The 16,809-nt window shown below is 32.7% G+C and overlaps 3 protein-coding genes across 3 annotated transcripts; all 3 read right to left on the bottom strand.

Moving 5' to 3' along the window:
• Nucleotides 1-11: 11 nt before the first annotated feature.
• LOC132733729 (ring-infected erythrocyte surface antigen-like) lies at nucleotides 12-581 on the bottom strand. The gene has a single exon (XM_060720404.1). The coding sequence runs from the start codon at nucleotides 579-581 to the stop codon at nucleotides 12-14; it is 570 nt and encodes a 189-aa protein (XP_060576387.1).
• Nucleotides 582-678: 97 nt separating this feature from the next.
• On the bottom strand, nucleotides 679-1,734 carry LOC132733733 (ring-infected erythrocyte surface antigen-like). The gene is made up of 2 exons (XM_060720409.1): nucleotides 1,665-1,734; nucleotides 679-1,178 (listed from the first exon to the last, which is right to left on the bottom strand). The coding sequence occupies exons 1-2, from the start codon at nucleotides 1,732-1,734 to the stop codon at nucleotides 679-681; spliced, it is 570 nt and encodes a 189-aa protein (XP_060576392.1).
• An 8,107-nt stretch (nucleotides 1,735-9,841) lies between these two features.
• LOC132733727 (probable splicing factor, arginine/serine-rich 1) lies at nucleotides 9,842-15,209 on the bottom strand. Its single transcript, XM_060720403.1, has 3 exons — nucleotides 14,922-15,209; nucleotides 11,371-11,634; nucleotides 9,842-10,345 (listed from the first exon to the last, which is right to left on the bottom strand). The coding sequence occupies exons 1-3, from the start codon at nucleotides 14,957-14,959 to the stop codon at nucleotides 10,327-10,329; spliced, it is 321 nt and encodes a 106-aa protein (XP_060576386.1). The 5' UTR covers nucleotides 14,960-15,209; the 3' UTR covers nucleotides 9,842-10,326.
• Nucleotides 15,210-16,809: the final 1,600 nt, after the last annotated feature.

The following is a 16,809-nucleotide window of genomic DNA, read 5'->3' as shown; positions in this document are numbered from 1 at the left end:
TTCTCCTGCCTTCAAATAAAAATATTCTGTTCCCATTTGAACATATTCTTTGCGTCTAATTGCTTATTTTCTCCTGTCTCCAAATGAATATCTTCTGTCCTCAATTGAACATTTTCTTTTGCCTCTAATTGATTATTTTCTCCTATCTCCAAATGAATACCTTCTGTCCTCCATTGAACATTTTCTTCTCTCCCTAATTGATAATTTTCTCCTATCTCCAAATGAATATCTTCTGTCCTCAATTGAACATTTTCTTCTGCCCCAAATTGATTATTTTCTCCTATCTCCAAATGAATATCTTCCATCCTCAATTGAACATTTTCTTCTGCCTCTAATTGATTATTTTCTCCTATCTCCAAATGAATATCTTCTGTCCTCAATTGAACATTTTCTTCTGCCTCTAATTGATTATTTTCTCCTATCTCCAAATGAATATCTTCTGTCCTCAATTGAACATTTTCTTCTGCCTCTAATTGATTATTTTCTCCTATCTCCAAATGAATATCTTCTGTCCTCAATTGAACATTTTCTGCTGCCTCTAATTGATTATTTTCTCCTATCTCCAAATGAATATCTTCCATCCTCAATTGAACATTTTCTTCTGCCTCTAATTGATTATTTTCTCCTAATCTCCAAATGAATATCTTCTGTCCTCAATTGAACATTTTTCTGCTGTCTCTAATTGATTTTTTCTCCTATCTCCAAATGAATATCTTCTGTCCTCAATTGAACATTTTCTTCTGCCTCTAATTGATTATTTTCTCCTATCTCCAAATGAATATCTTCTGTCCTCAATTGAACATTTTCTTCTGCCTCTAATTGATTATTTTCTCCTATCTCCAAATGAATATCTTCTGTCCTCAATTGAACATTTTCTTTTGCCTCTAATTGATTATTTTCTCCTATCTCCAAATGAATATCTTTTGTCCTCAATTGAACATTTTCTTCTGTTTCTAATTGATTATTTTCTCCTATCTCCAAATGAATATCTTCTGTTCTCAACTGAACATTTTCTGCTTTCTCTAATTGATTATTTTCTCCTATCTCCAAATGAATATCTTTTGTCCCCAATTGAACATTTTCTTCTGCCTCTAATTGATTATTTTCTCCTATCTCCAAATGAATATCTTCTGTCCTCAATTGAACATTTTCTTCTGCCTCTAATTGCTTATTTTCTCCTATCTCCAAATGAATATCTTTTGTCCCCAATTGAATACTTTCTCCTTTCTCCAACTAACTATTTTCTGCTATTGCAAATTGAATATTTTCTGCTATTGTAAATTGAATATTTTCTTCTTGTATTATCTTTATATATTTGAGTGAAACAGAATTTGAAGGCCGAGAAAAAAAATCTGTACATTTCCAATGAACACAAATATACAAATTATGCATATAATTATATATCCTTGTTCTGTTAGTATACATGGTATAAGTCTATCGATTTGAAATATGGAATTTTGCCAATGTTGAGCCGAAATGGTCTTTCCAAATTTGCGACTGGCTCCAATTATCCTCAATCTCAACCCCACAGAACTGGATATAGTGGAATGTGTAGGAGTTATGACCCTTTGTCCACTGATACAAGTTAAATTGTTGGGAATGCTCGTTAATTTGGCAACCTAAAGAGAAACCATTAGTCTAAATGGCCACTGTGCTCTGTATACTTCTAATCAGATTGAATATTGCTTGCAAGGATGCCCTCTTGTCATAAGGGTTTAAGTCTCCATCAATCATTTTTTTGAAGATATCTTTTTAAATGTTACTTCTGTTTTATACAGACAATGCCATGGTGCAATTTTTCACCAGAAGACTTCACAATCATTGACTGAAAATAATACACCAGTCAACAGAAGGTGCTCAACTGGTTTTCTTGGGACAACTAGGCTGTTGCTGTTTAAGGACATGTATATTGAATATTACTTGCAAGCATGCCCTCTTATCATAAACGCATAATTCTCTGTGTAGCCCAATTACTTTTTTTGTAAGATATCTTTTTAAATGTTTATTACTTCTGTGGTGAACCGACAATGCCATGGTGCAATTCTTCACCAGAAGACTCCACAATCATTGACTGAAAATAATTCACCAGTCAACAGAAGGTGCTCGACTGGTTTTCTTGAACAATTAGGCTGTTGAGTACATAATTTTCTTCCTTAAAACATTATGACCCACTTTTCTATTTCCTTGAAGATTGTTGTCAACCTTTTTTTTACCACAAATCATGATGATATATATTTTTATTTCCTTCAAGACTGTTGACCAATTTTTCTTCCTCCCAAACATGATGATCCATTTTTCCTTAAAGGCTGATGACCAATTTTCTACCTCAAAACATGATGATCCACTTTTCTATTTCCTTAAAGGCTGATAACCAATTTTTCTACCTCAAACATAATGATCCACTTTTCTATTTCCTTGAAGGATGTTGACAAATTTTTCTACCTCAAACCATGATCCACTTTTTCTTTTCTTTAAAGGCTGATGACCAATTTTTCTACCTCAAAACATGATGATCCACTTTTCTATTTCCTTAAAGGCTGTTGACCAATTTTTCTACTTCAAAACATGATGATCCACTTTTCTATTTCCTTTAATAAAGGCTGTTTACCAATTTTTCTACCTCAAAACATGATGATCCACTTTTCTATTTCCTTAAAGGCTGATGACCAATTTTTCTACTTCAAAACATGATGATCCACTTTTCTATTTCCTTGAAGGATGTTTACCAATTTTTCTACCTCAAAACATGATGATCCACTTTTCTATTTCCTTAAAGGCTGTTGACCAATTTTTCTACTTCAAAACATGATGATCCACTTTTCTATTTCCTTGAAGGATGTTTACTAAATTTTCTACCTCAAAACAGGATGATCCACTTTTCTATTATCTAAAAAGCTGTTGACCAATTTTTCTACCTCAAAATATGATCCACTTTTCTATTTCCTTAAAGGCTGATGACCAATTTTTCTACTTAAAAACATGATGATCCACTTTATTATTTCCTTGAAGGATGTTGACCAATTTTCCTACCCCAAAACATAATGATCCACTTTTCTATTTCCTTAAAAGCTGATTACCAATTTTTCTATCTCAGAACATGATGATCCTTTTTATTATTTCCTTGAAGGATGTTGACCGATTTTTCTACCTCAAAACATGATGATCCACTTTTCTATTTCCTTAAAAGCTGATGACCGATTTTTCTACCTCAGAACATGATGATCCACTTTTCTATTTCCTTCAAGGCTTTTGACCGATTTTTCTACCTCAGAACATGATGATCGGCACAATATGGCCAGTTATGTGTTGAATGTTGATGTGCCGTAAAAAATCCAAACAAAGAAACAAAACATGATGATCCACTTTTCTAAATATTTCAAGGCTGATCACCGATTTTTCTACCTCAAAACATGATGATCCACTTTTCTAAATACTTCAAGGATGTTGACCGATTTTTCTATATCAAAACATGATGATCCACTTTTCTATTTCCTTAAAGGCTGTTGACCAATTTTACTACCCCAAAACATAATGATCCACTTTTCTATTTCCTTAAAAGCTGATTACCTATTTTTCTATCTCAGAACATGATGATCCTTTTTATTATTTCCTTGAAGGATGTTGACCAATTTTTCTGTCCCAAAACATGATGATCCACTTTTCTATTTCCTTAAAAGCTGATGACCGATTTTTTTACCTCAGAACATGATGATCCACTTTTCTATTTTCTTCAAGGATGTTGACCGATTTTTCTACCTCAAAACATGATGATCCACTTTTCTATTTCCTTAAAAGCTTATGACCGATTTTTCTACCTCAGAACATGATGATCCACTTTTCTATTTCCTTCAAGGCTTTTGACCGATTTTTCTACCTCAGAACATGATGTTCGGCACAATATGGCCAGTTATGTGTTGACTGTTGATGTGCCGTAAAAAATCCAAACAAAGAAACAGAACATGATGATCCACTTTTCTATTTCCTTCAAGACTGATCACCGATTTTTCTACCTCAAAACATGATGATCCACTTTTCTAAATATTTCAAGGATGTTGACCGATTTTTCTATATCAAAACATGATGATCCACTTTTCTATTTCCTTAAAGGCTGATTACCAATTTTTCTACCTCAAAACATGATATTCCATTTTTCTATTTCCTTAAAGGTTGATGAACAATTTTTCTACTTCAAAACATGATGATCCACTTTTCTATTTCCTTCAAGGCTGTTGACCAATTTTTCTACCTCAAAACATGATGATCCGTTTTTCTATTTCCTTGAAGGGTGATGAACAATTTTTCTACTTCAAAACATGATGATCCACTTTTCTATTTCCTTGAAGGATGTTTACCAATTTTTCTACCTCTAAATGTGATCCACTTTTCTATTTCCTTCAAGGCTGTAGACCAATCTCTACTTAAAAAACATGATGATCCACTTTATTATTTCCTTGAAAGATGTTGACCAATTTTTCTACCTCAAAACATGATGATCCACTTCTCTTTTTCCTTCAAGGCTGCTGACTGATTTTACTACCTAAAAATATGATGATCCACTTTTCTATTTCCTTAAAGGCTGATTAGCAATTTTTTTACTTCAAAACATGATGATCCACTTTTTTATTTCCTTAAAGGCTAATCACCAATTTTTCTACCTCAAAACATGATGATCCACTTTTCTATTTCCTTAAAAGCTGGTGACCACTTTTTCTTCCTCAGAACATGATGATCCACTTTTCTATTTCCTTCAAGGATGTTGACTGATTTTTCTACCTTAAAACATGATGATCCACTTTTCTATTTCCTTGAAGGCTGATGACCAATTTTTCTACTTAAAAACATGATGAGCCTTATTTCCTTGAAAAACATGATGATCCTGGCACTTTTCTATTTCCTTAAAAGCCGATGACCGCATTTTCTACCTCAGAACATGATGATCCACTTCTCTATTTCCTTCAAGGCTGTTGACCGATTTTACTTCCTAAAAATATGATGATCCACTCTTCTATTTCCTTAAAGGCTGTTTAGCAATTTTTCTACTTCAAAACTTGATAATCCACTTTTTTATTTCCTTAAAGGCAAATAACCAATTTTTCTACCTCAAAACATGATGATCCACTTTTCTATTTCCTTAATTAAAAGCAAATAACCAATTTTTCTACCTCAAAACTTGATGATCCACTTTTTTATTTCCTTAAAGGCAAATAACCAATTTTTCTACCTCAAAACTTGATGATCCACTTTTTTATTTCCTTAAAGGCAAATAACCAATTTTTCTTCCTCAGAACATGATGATCCACTTTTCTTTTTCCTTCAAGCCTGATGACCAATTTTTCTACATCAGAACATGATGATTCACTTTTTTATTTCCTTAAAGGCTGATGACCAATTTTTCTACCTCAAAACATGATGATCCACTTTTCTATTTCCTTAAAAGCTAGTGACCACTTTTCCTTCCTCAGAACATGATGATTCACTTTTCTATTTCCTTCAAAGATGTTGACTGATTTTTCTACCTAAAATATGACGATCCACTTTTCTGTTTCCTTTAAGGCTGATGAACAATTTTTCTACATCAGAACATGATGATCCACTTTTCTATTTTTCTATTTCCTTCAAGGCTGTTGACCGATTTTACTACCTCAAAACATGATGATCCACTTTTTATTTCCTTAAAGGCTGATGACCAATTTTTCTACTTCAAAACATGATGATCCACTTTTTTTTCTCCTTAAAGGCTAATCACCAATTTTTCTACCTCAAAACACGATGATCCACTTTTCTATTTCCTTAGAGGCTGATGACAGATTTTTCTACTTCAAAACATGATGATGATCCACTTTTCTATTTCCTTCAAGGATGTTGACTGATTTTTCTACCTCAAAACATGATGATCCACTTTTCTATTTCCTTCAAGGATGTTGACCAATTATTTTACCTCAAAACATGAAAATCCACTTTTCTATTTCCTTCAAGGCTGATGACTGATTTTTCTACCTCAGAACATGATGATCCACTTTTCTATTTCCTTTAAGACTGATCACCAATTTTTCTACCCTAAAACATGATGATCCACTTTTCTATTTTCGTATAGTATCACCCAGGATCATGGAGATGTTCTTAAAGAAGATTCATTCATCTTTATATTGGCCGTCAATATTGTTCAACAGATCAAATATTATTGATTTTTATAAAGGACCACCAAAAGACTTTTAAGTCATCAAAACTGCCAAGCAGTTATTGAGACATCCAACCTCCCCTAACAGCCATACGTACCACTCTTACTTAGACCATACTAACACTAAACAGCCTCCAACCTCCCTTACAGCCGTCTGTACGACCCTTTTTTACCTATAGACCATATTAACACTATTTAAACGGCCTCCAACCTCCCCTTACAGCCGTCCATACCACCCTTTTTTACCTATAGACCATAATCATTAACACTATCTAAACGACCTCCAACCTCCCCCATACAGCCGTCCATACCACCCTGTCTTACCTATAGACCATAATCATTAAATCAATCTAAACAACCTCCCCTTACAGCCGTCCGTACCACCCTTTCATACCTAGACCATATTAACACTATATAAACGGCCTCCAACCTCCCCTTATAGCCGTCCCTACCACCCTTTCTTACCTAGACCATATTAACACTATTTAAACGACCTCAAACCTCCTTTTATAGCCGTCCGTACCACCCTTTCTTACCTAGACCATATTAAAACTATATCAACGGCCTCCAACCTCCCCTTATAGCCGTCCGTACCACCCTTTCTTATCTACAGACCATATTTACACTAGTGTGACTATATAAACGGCCTCCAACCTCCCCTTACAGCCGTCCGTACCACCCTATCTTACCTATAGACCATATTAACACTATCTAAACGACCTCCAACCTGAGCCCTTACAGCCGTCCGTACCACCCTATCTTACCTATAGACCATATTAACACTATCTAAACGACCTCCAACCTGAGCCCTTACAGCCGTCCCTACCACCCTTTCTTACCTAGACCATATTAACACTATTTAAACGACCTCAAACCTCCTTTTATAGCCGTCCGTACCACCCTTTCTTACCTAGACCATATTAAAACTATATCAACGGCCTCCAACCTCCCCTTATAGCCGTCCGTACCACCCTTTCTTATCTACAGACCATATTTACACTAGTGTGACTATATAAACGGCCTCCAACCTCCCCTTACAGCCGTCCGTACCACCCTATCTTACCTATAGACCATATTAACACTATCTAAACGACCTCCAACCTGAGCCCTTACAGCCGTCCGTACCACCCTATCTTACCTATAGACCATATTAACACTATCTAAACGGCCTCCAACCTCCCCTTACAGCCGTCCGTACCACCCTTTTTTACCTAGACCATATTAACACTATATAAACAGCCTCCAACCTCCCCTTATAGCCGTCCCTACCACCCTTTCTTACCAAGACCATATTAACACTATTTAAACGGCCTCCAACCTCCCCTTTCAGCAGTTGGTACCACCCTTTCTTATCTATAGACCATATTAACACTATCTAAACGACCTCCAACCTCCCCTTTCAGCAGTTGGTACCACCCTTCCTTATCTACAGACCATATTAACACTATCTGAACAGCCTCCAACCTCCCCTTACAGCCGTCCATACCACCCTATCTTACCTATAGACCATATTAACACTATCTAAACGGCCTCCAACCTCCCCTTACAGCCGTCCGTACCACCCTATCTTACCTATAGACCATATTAACACTATCTAAACGGCCTCCAACCTCCCTAATACAGCAGTCCATACCACCCTATCTTATAGATAGACCATATTTACACCATCTTAATGGCCTCCAACCTCCCCTTACAGCCGTCCATACCACTCTTTCTAACCTACATATTTTAATTACACTCTTCAAATGTCTTGACACTGCACTTAGCCACCCTTATCACCCTCATGCAAATTAAAATTGCACATCTACCTAAACAGCCTCAAACCTCCACTTAATGCTGTCCATACCAACTTTTACTATCCTTAGAAAGAACTGCCTGTACACCCTGCACATAATAAACTGAATATTAAAATACGCCTGTACCATCCTGCACTTTAAACTGAATATTTTAATGTAACAATACTGTCTAAATAACCAACAACCTCTAATAAATAACTAACAACCTCAATAACAGCCGTTTGAACTAATGACAACATACAATCTCCTTTATGCATACATACAATCTAATAAACATCTACATTTTTTTTGTATTTTTTTTCAAAGTTTTGTTCTTTTTTTATTTTGTTTTTTTTTAAATTTTAAATCTTTTTTTGTATTTTTTCATCCTTTTTTGAAATTCTAAAATCTACCAAATGCTGTAGAGCTAACATCTACTATTAACCAATGACTTTAATGAACCCAAAATGTTTACAAAGATTTGAATTAAAATTAATTTAAACACCATCATTGATGTTCTAAACAAAAAGGTTTTGATACACTCGAAAAAAATCACAATTTAAAATTGTATCATAAACCCCCCTAAGCAGTGATGAGTTTATAAAGCTTGAGTATAGAAAGGGAGTTAACTCTTTGAGAAATGAAAGAAGAGTAATTGTTCTTGGAACTCATACTTAAAAAATACCAAAATGCCTTAAATAGTTAATAAATGTGTATATGATTATCCAGAAAGTATTATTTTTATCATAAAAATGTATTATCAAGAATTATATATATTATTATAAAAATGTGTATGATTATTATCCAGAAAGAATTATTATTATAAAAATGTGAATATGATTATCCAGAAAGAATTATTATTATAAAAATGTGTATGATTATCCAGAAAGAATTATTATTATAAAAATGTGTATGATTATTATCCAGAAAGTACTATTATTTAAAAAATGTGTATGATTATCCAGAAAGTACTATTATAAAAAATAATTATCCAGAAAGAATTATTATTATAAAAATGTGTATATAATTTATTTAGAAATGATAATAATTATAAAAACTTAAGGTGTACATAATTATCCAGAAAAAATTATTATTTTAAAAATGTGTATGATTATCCAGAAAGAATTATTATTACAAATATGTGTATATTATTATCTAGAAAGTACTATTATTATTATTATAATTATAAAAATGTGTATATGCATGATTATCCAGATAAAAATAAGTATATAATTATCCAGAAAGAATTAAGATTATAAAAATGTGTATGATTATCCAGAAAGAATTATTATTATAAAAATGTGTATGATTATCCAGAAAGAATTATTATTATAAAAATGTGTATGATTATCCAGAAAGAATTATTATTATAAAAATGTGTATATAATTATCCAGAAAGAATTATTATTATAAAAATGTGTATATGATTATCCAGAAAGAATTATTATTATAAAAATGTGTATGATTATCCAGAAAGAATTATTATAAAAATGTGTATATAATTATCCAGAAAGAATTAAGATTATAAAAATGTGTATATGATTATCCAGAAAGTATTATTTTTATCATAAAAATGTATTATCAAGAATTATATATATTATTATAAAAATGTGTATGAGTATTATCCAGAAAGTATTATTATTATAAAAATGTGTATGATTATCCAGAAAGTATTATTATTATAAAAATGTGTATATGATTATCCAGAAAGTATTATTATTATAAAAATGTGTATATGATTATCAAGAAAGAATTATGAAATATTATAAAAAGGTGTATGATTATCAAGAAAGAATTATGAAATATTATAAAAAAGTGTATGATTATCAAGAAAGAATTAAGATCATAAAAATGTGTATATGATTATCCAGAAATAATTACTATAATTCCTCCACCAGTAAAGCTGGAAAGTTAACAATGTCAGTGCAACTTAAAACCAAACAATCATATCATGTTAAAACAAAAATCACCACTTAATTGCACATAAATTATAATGCCTCTCAAAGTACTGATAAAAAAAAATTTGTAAGGGACATCTGTGTGAACTTGCATTAGGGCTACAGAAATTGTTATTTTCAAGCTAAATCTGGCTGACATTCATTATAAGGAAATAAAATAAAATGTAATGTCAATCTCAGGTAATCAAAACTTAGTTGGATAAATGGATATAATTTCAGACAAATGGTAAAATTACTATGTTCCTCTGGGATAAAAACTAATTTAATAAAAAACCAACTAACTACCCTAAACTTTCTACAGCATTGCTACACTAGAATAACTAACTAGTAGAAATACCTTCGGAAGTTTGGATGACTTGGGTTGAAATGAATGGCAGGCCGTTTTGCAGCAGGGTACCAATCTGTATTATCGTCCCTACCACGCTTGCGGCTCACTGAAATATATAGTAACTCACATTTAGTTTATTTAAAGGACATTTTAATGCACAATATTTGACTTAACTACTAATAATATGGTCAGCATATATAAAGTTAGATAAAGCATGAGAATTATTCATTTATTATTTTGTGTGTTTGGGGAGGGGGGTGGGGGTGGTATTTGGGATACCTGAAAAAAAACATGGAAATATTAAGTTAAATATATAGATTGCAAATTTCCAAGTGAAAATAATATGAATCAGAAAAATGACTGATTTTTATTTTCAGAAAATGCAATATATGAGTAATGACAATTTATCCATCTGACAGTTGAATTTCTGAAATAAGACAAACAGGCATGATAATATAATTGAGATGAGCACCTTTCTTACTGCTGTCCTTGCTATTTTTAGACAGCAGGAGACTGAAGTCAAAATGCTCTTCAGCCTCGAGACGCCATTCCTCCATCTGCCAGATCATCTCATTTGTGAGGCTGGTAAAACAATAATAGAAATGTTTTGTAGAAATAACACAATAACAGTAAAACAGTCATTGGTGTAACAACAGGCCCTTTTTCTTGATTTTTGTTTGTTTTTTTGGGGGGGGGGAGGTTGTTGTTTTTTTTTTTTTTTAATTTTTTATGAAATGATGACTCTATTAAAAATATATTTAAACCTCGTATAAAATCAGTTTAAACTTTTCTACATTTTATGTTTTTTGTCAACTCTAAATAAAGAAATTGCAATTGATAAGCTTCATTTTTATATAATTTACAGTTATGCTTTTCATTTGTTGATGTAACATGAAGGAAAGGGCCTATTGTCATACATAAATTTCATTATATGATTAGCAAATATTATAATCAACTTATACAAAAAGGGACTGCTTATTTGTTATTTATTAACATAAATTAAATGATACAATTCTATGAAAATCTAGTTTTAATAACAATTTTAATTTATTTTTCAAGGTTACAGTTCAAAAATGAAAAATATCCAGTTTTAAGTATTTTTCATTTAAAGGCAATGTAAAAAGAACTTACTGTGTACCAAACAGCTCAGGAAATTCTGGCTCACTGAGCTGGTCAAGAAGAGGTATTTCTACATCTGGTAATAGAGGCACTTCCTCCCTTACAGGTGTTGATGTCCTGTCTTTCTTGATGACTGGAGAACTAGTACCACTACCACTAGGTCTATTATCCCTTGACCGATATGGACTAGGGGTCCTAGGCCTATAGTGATGGTGGCACTGGTCCCTGGACTTGGGACGTCTCGATCTAGACCTAGATCTAGAACGACTTCTTTGTCTGAAAATATAAAAAAAAATTTAATGAAAAACAATGTAACAAACTAAAACATTTTCGAGATTTTTGACACACAGGTTGATAATAAAGTAATTACAATCATGAATGTAAAAGATAAGTTAAACCCAATTACAAAAGTGTGGGTACATATACCTGCCATTTAAATTGGTACCTATATATTATTCCCCAAAAAAAGTGAAAAAATATTTAATCCTTTTTAAAGTTTTGCTAAATAAAATTAGGTTAAAGGTAGGCCTACAGCTTGCCCTGTTATTGGAAATGAGATGGTTTTCGCATGCTTGAAGTTAGTTGAAAACTATCAGGTTTACATGTACTGTATATCAGGTTTACAGAATTTATAAAGAATAGTAAAATTATTAACTTGTCAGTTGTCAACTCTACAGGAATTTTTTTAACTATATAGAAATTTCTTGGGCATTCAAATCAACAAATGTAGCCTAAATCTTAAGACTTTTAGACTTTTCACTATAATACAACTTAGCAAACAATAGTCTCTGAATACATGTTTCTTCTGTTTGGAAACTGCATATTCAATTCTAAAGTGTAGATTGGTTGGACCAATGCTCGGCGCATACCAATGCTCGGCGTAAAAAAATATTTTTTTAGAATATCTGAAAATGTCTCGAGTTATCTCCGATTTAGGTCACTGGTGCTTTTATTTACATCTTTCACCATTTTATCCTGGTGTGGTTCACTTCTGGTAAATTCACGTGACAATGCTAATTGCAGACAAACAACCGTATGTAATCCGCAACATATAAATTGTTAAAATCTTTTAACACTAGAGTTCTGGGGCTGTAAGTTTAAACTTAAAGTTGGGTACTTGTAAATGTATGAACCTAATTTGGTTGTTACAATTTTATCAATTTGTTTTCTTCATAAGATTAAAAAGAGATTTTATTCGAAAAACAATCCTGCATCATGTAGTATTGTACGCCGAGCTATGGTACAATTTCACGCAAACCACTCTTGTTTATCCGTACTATCTATAACTCCAGCCATGCACATCATTATGTGATTAGTGAATTTTACACAATGGCTATTTAAAACAATATAATCGGCCTTGAAAATGGACATATCGTCGAGTGACCCGTTTTTACGCTGCCCTATTTCGACGCCATTTATATTTTGCCTCATCATTGATATAAGCGGCCGCTTACGTCATAACTGTACTACGCTATAGCAAAAGGGGATTCCTCTAGTTTGTCGGGTAACAATATGTAGTAAGTAAGACACCCAAAGGTAAGATTTAGCATGTTATACCTTATTTAAGAGATTTTTGTATGATTTCACTAATGCAATTTTGACCCTCACTTTACTATGTCATGTTTTCCTTGAAAAAATCGGCTGGAAAATATCTCCCTGTCTGCTGACCTCATTTCCTTATTCTCAGGTCACGTGGCAGATAAATTACCCAATAGTGTTGTTTTGGGCACATTTTTTTCACCCCAAAGCAACCTGTACGTGTTGTATATTTTTTTACGGTTATTAATCGATTAATGAATGTTAATTGAAAATTAATTGGATATGTTTATCTTATTTGGATGGAATTAATTGCCATATTTTAATTAGTTGCTCTACAAAATGTATTATTTTGTTTCTGCAGGTTCAACAAAGGAAGTAAAGGTGTAATTTTCCGACCTATATTATTGAGCAGAGGAGGTCAAACAGACTAGGGCAACCGTTCAAACCACTGTAAAAATACAACAATAGCATTTACCATATATAATTATGCTTTATTTATGAAAGAAATAAAGAATAGACAAACTATTTTTCACTTGTTGATACTTTGCAGGTCTTTGCTCTTGATATTGGTGAACAACGTAAATAAAAGTATTATGGTGTACAGTCTCCTGTAGTGTGTAATTAAATTAGCCAATCAATAGCGTCGTTTTAGGGCACTCTCAATCAAAATGGCCGCTCCCGGATGAAGTGAAAGTAGGATTGTTCATGAAAAGGAATAGCTTGAAAACAGCTTAAATTTACCCATTTCATAAAGGTTAGAGATTTTTTAAAAAGTTAAAACATTTTATACAATACAATCACATGGTTTTTATAGACGCATACAAAACAATCCTTATGGGCGTCGAAACTGGTCACTCGAGGATAGATCTATAACATTGAGGTTTTTTGTCGTTGATTTGAATTTGCCATATCAAATAACGTATCGAGTAATATCGAATAATGTATTTTTACGCCGAGCGTTGGTAGAGTGGGTGGACCAACGCTCGGCGTAAAAATACTATATTTGATATGGCAAATTCAAATCAACGACAACAGAGCAAAAAAAGCAGACCCTAACACTAACAGTCCTGGGCCAACAATAGCAACAATTCATAATTGTAAACTCCTCACTTCTCACTTCTCCAACACTACAAAACAACTGGGAAAAAATTACTGCCTAGTATTAACAAATAAATCTTGAAAGTAGAATGCTGCAAGATTCAAGGTAAAATCTGTCGAAAATCAAATATTTGCGCGGCCATTACTGGTAACTAAGGAGCGGAGTTTGCGCATAAAGTCTTTTCTTGTCTGACCAATCAGAACTATCCTTTTCAATACAGTGGCGGACTCGAAGCAAATAGTCCCTCGCAAATAAATCATTTATATCAATATGACGGTTAACATGCACGCCAAATTGTCAATTCCTATACTTTCATCATTAAAAATGATCTAATAGATATATATTTTTTTAATTTGATCATGATTTATGTGCTATATATGCGTCAACGGAAAACCCGCAATCTAAAAATAGAACAAATGGTTGCTATGATCGAGTTAGAATCACTCTACAAATTACAATGCAGTTTAGTCTTACACCTATGTATCTTTCGTTCTTTTTACACACGCGTATCCTGTTTAAAGTAAATATGGACACTGTAGTACGACAGAGGTTTTGATTAGAATATTTAGATCAACAGTTATCAGATCAGATCTGGAGGCTGGAAGCGGAACAAAGTTTTTTCGGCGGCATTTTTTAAAAAATACATTGAATTTATGGTATCGATAAATAAAATAAACATTCATGGAAGAGTGATAAGACTTTTTCTTTATTTTTGTTAAATTAACAGTTCAAAAATAACATCGACATCCTGGTTCATCAATCAAACCTTACCCCGCCCACAGCGATTTAACAGCAGTCTGAAATCGCGATTAAAATTGTAAAAAAATCATTTAAATGAAATTGAAATAACAGTAACTGGATAGCCTGTGTTGAAAATATGATATTCATACTTTTATTCAATTGTTTAAAATACTGAAACACTTACGAATAATATGAAGATTTTCTTTCTCTGTCAGAGCGCATATTTTCAATGTTCTCTTTAACTATAGATGTATGAATCTGAACGTGCCAGCCTAACAACAAGGCTCTTTATATATGGTATCCAGGGGGTAGGCCGACCAATCAGTGCCGGGTATACCATCGACCAATCAGAAATGTTTATTCAAAATTTCGCGGGAGCCAAACTTGTGTTTTTAATTGTATTATTTATCACAGTTTAATATATAAATTCGCATCGATTTTAGCTCTGTTTCTAACAATAATTTACTGTACAATTTCTGCCACGATGTAAGTAGATAAATTGTTTTTTATCTGTAAATTTCTGTGCATTTCCAATAATAAATTTTAAATTATGACAAAAATACCTTGTTATTTTGTTTTAAATGCTATTACATGCACTAACTCGGGAATGAAATAAATAAATAAATAGAAAAAACTTACAACGGCAATCATTAAATGCATTGCAAAAACAACGTGAGATTTAAATCCTAAAGGGGAAATTGTTTATTAAAAACACAGAAATTTATTCTCATTTACTGCTGCATATATATTCACACACAAGTATGCTTCACATTTGATTCGACGGTCAAAATGTATCAATATTTTATTTTACATTCACACAGAAATACGAAACACGTATACGGCCAAATTTAAAATGTAACAAGCCGCGATTTGATAGAACATGTTCATGACGCGGGTATCTGGAGAGCAACATGTCTTATATTGCCTTATACTGAATCATGAAAGCTATAAGACAAAGCCCCGGAGCTAAATATACATGTATGCATATCTGTGGAAAAGATAATTAAGGCTTAAAGACCTAATAAACACAGATAACTTTTTAAAAGCAAGTTCAAAGTTCCTTACATCCAAGTGTATAGCCAAAACGGACAATGGATGTCAAAAACGCATTGCTGAGACATCGTTCGTTTCAACAACATTGCATTTCAGGTAACCCTGTAAGCTTTTGCATTGACTAGATTTCAAATTTCCTATAAAAAAACTAATCGCCTTGTAAGTCTTAAAGGCCAATGATATGCGGGCATCTGGTGGTCTTATTTCTAGGGCGGCCTCTATTAGCCTTATGTAGTCGTAAATAGGGCCTACAAGTTTTTGTGTGTGTGTGAACTTAAGAAGACTTGTTAAGAATAAAACATATAAGGAAGGCATAGTGCTTATTTATAAAATGTTAGGCTATATACGTTGTATGTGTGATAACAAGATTCTGTCAAATCTATTATTTCAATGTGTACATTTTAACAGTTACATATGTTATGACTAAAATTACATAGAATCCGATGCAATGAAACAAATAAGGGGAATTAATTTCAATATTTAATGATAATAAGAGTTATCTTTCCTTGATAACATTGCCATTCGTTTTCATAAGATATGTATTTAAGGTATAGACATAAGAATATAAAAATTCTCTATTATAGTTTAATGATAACAGGAACAGGTGTATAAAATGTATTCGTTAGGTAGGATATTACTCCTGACTACTGGAGTAACGTTACTGTAGTCCAGGTAATTATAGACTTGTCAAAGAGACATCGAGATAGTTTTTGACGAGTATGTGTTTGTCAAACAATTTGACAGAATTAAAATAGAGAAAATAAGAACCCCTAAGTCCAATACAACACAATTGAAAATGTTGCAGGCTTGGTTTCACGTACGCCCCCTAGCACCGGCTTAAGCAGAATTCAACATTTAAACATGAAATGATAACATTTTGAATTTAGAAACATGCACGTGTAATATAAATATGTTGATTTTTTGCCGCGACCTTTTGTTCGTAATTTATTATTCAAAATGTCTTTATTCCAACAAGGCTTTCGCAGATCTATTGTTGCGAGTCATCAATGGGACGAATC

The sequence above is a fragment of the Ruditapes philippinarum genome, unplaced genomic scaffold (genome assembly GCF_026571515.1).
Source record: "Ruditapes philippinarum isolate M1 unplaced genomic scaffold, ASM2657151v2 ctg5353_1_1_1_1, whole genome shotgun sequence".
In the NCBI taxonomy this organism is placed as follows: Eukaryota; Metazoa; Mollusca; class Bivalvia; order Venerida; family Veneridae; genus Ruditapes; species Ruditapes philippinarum.
This window is presented reverse-complemented; position numbering and strand designations above follow the sequence as displayed.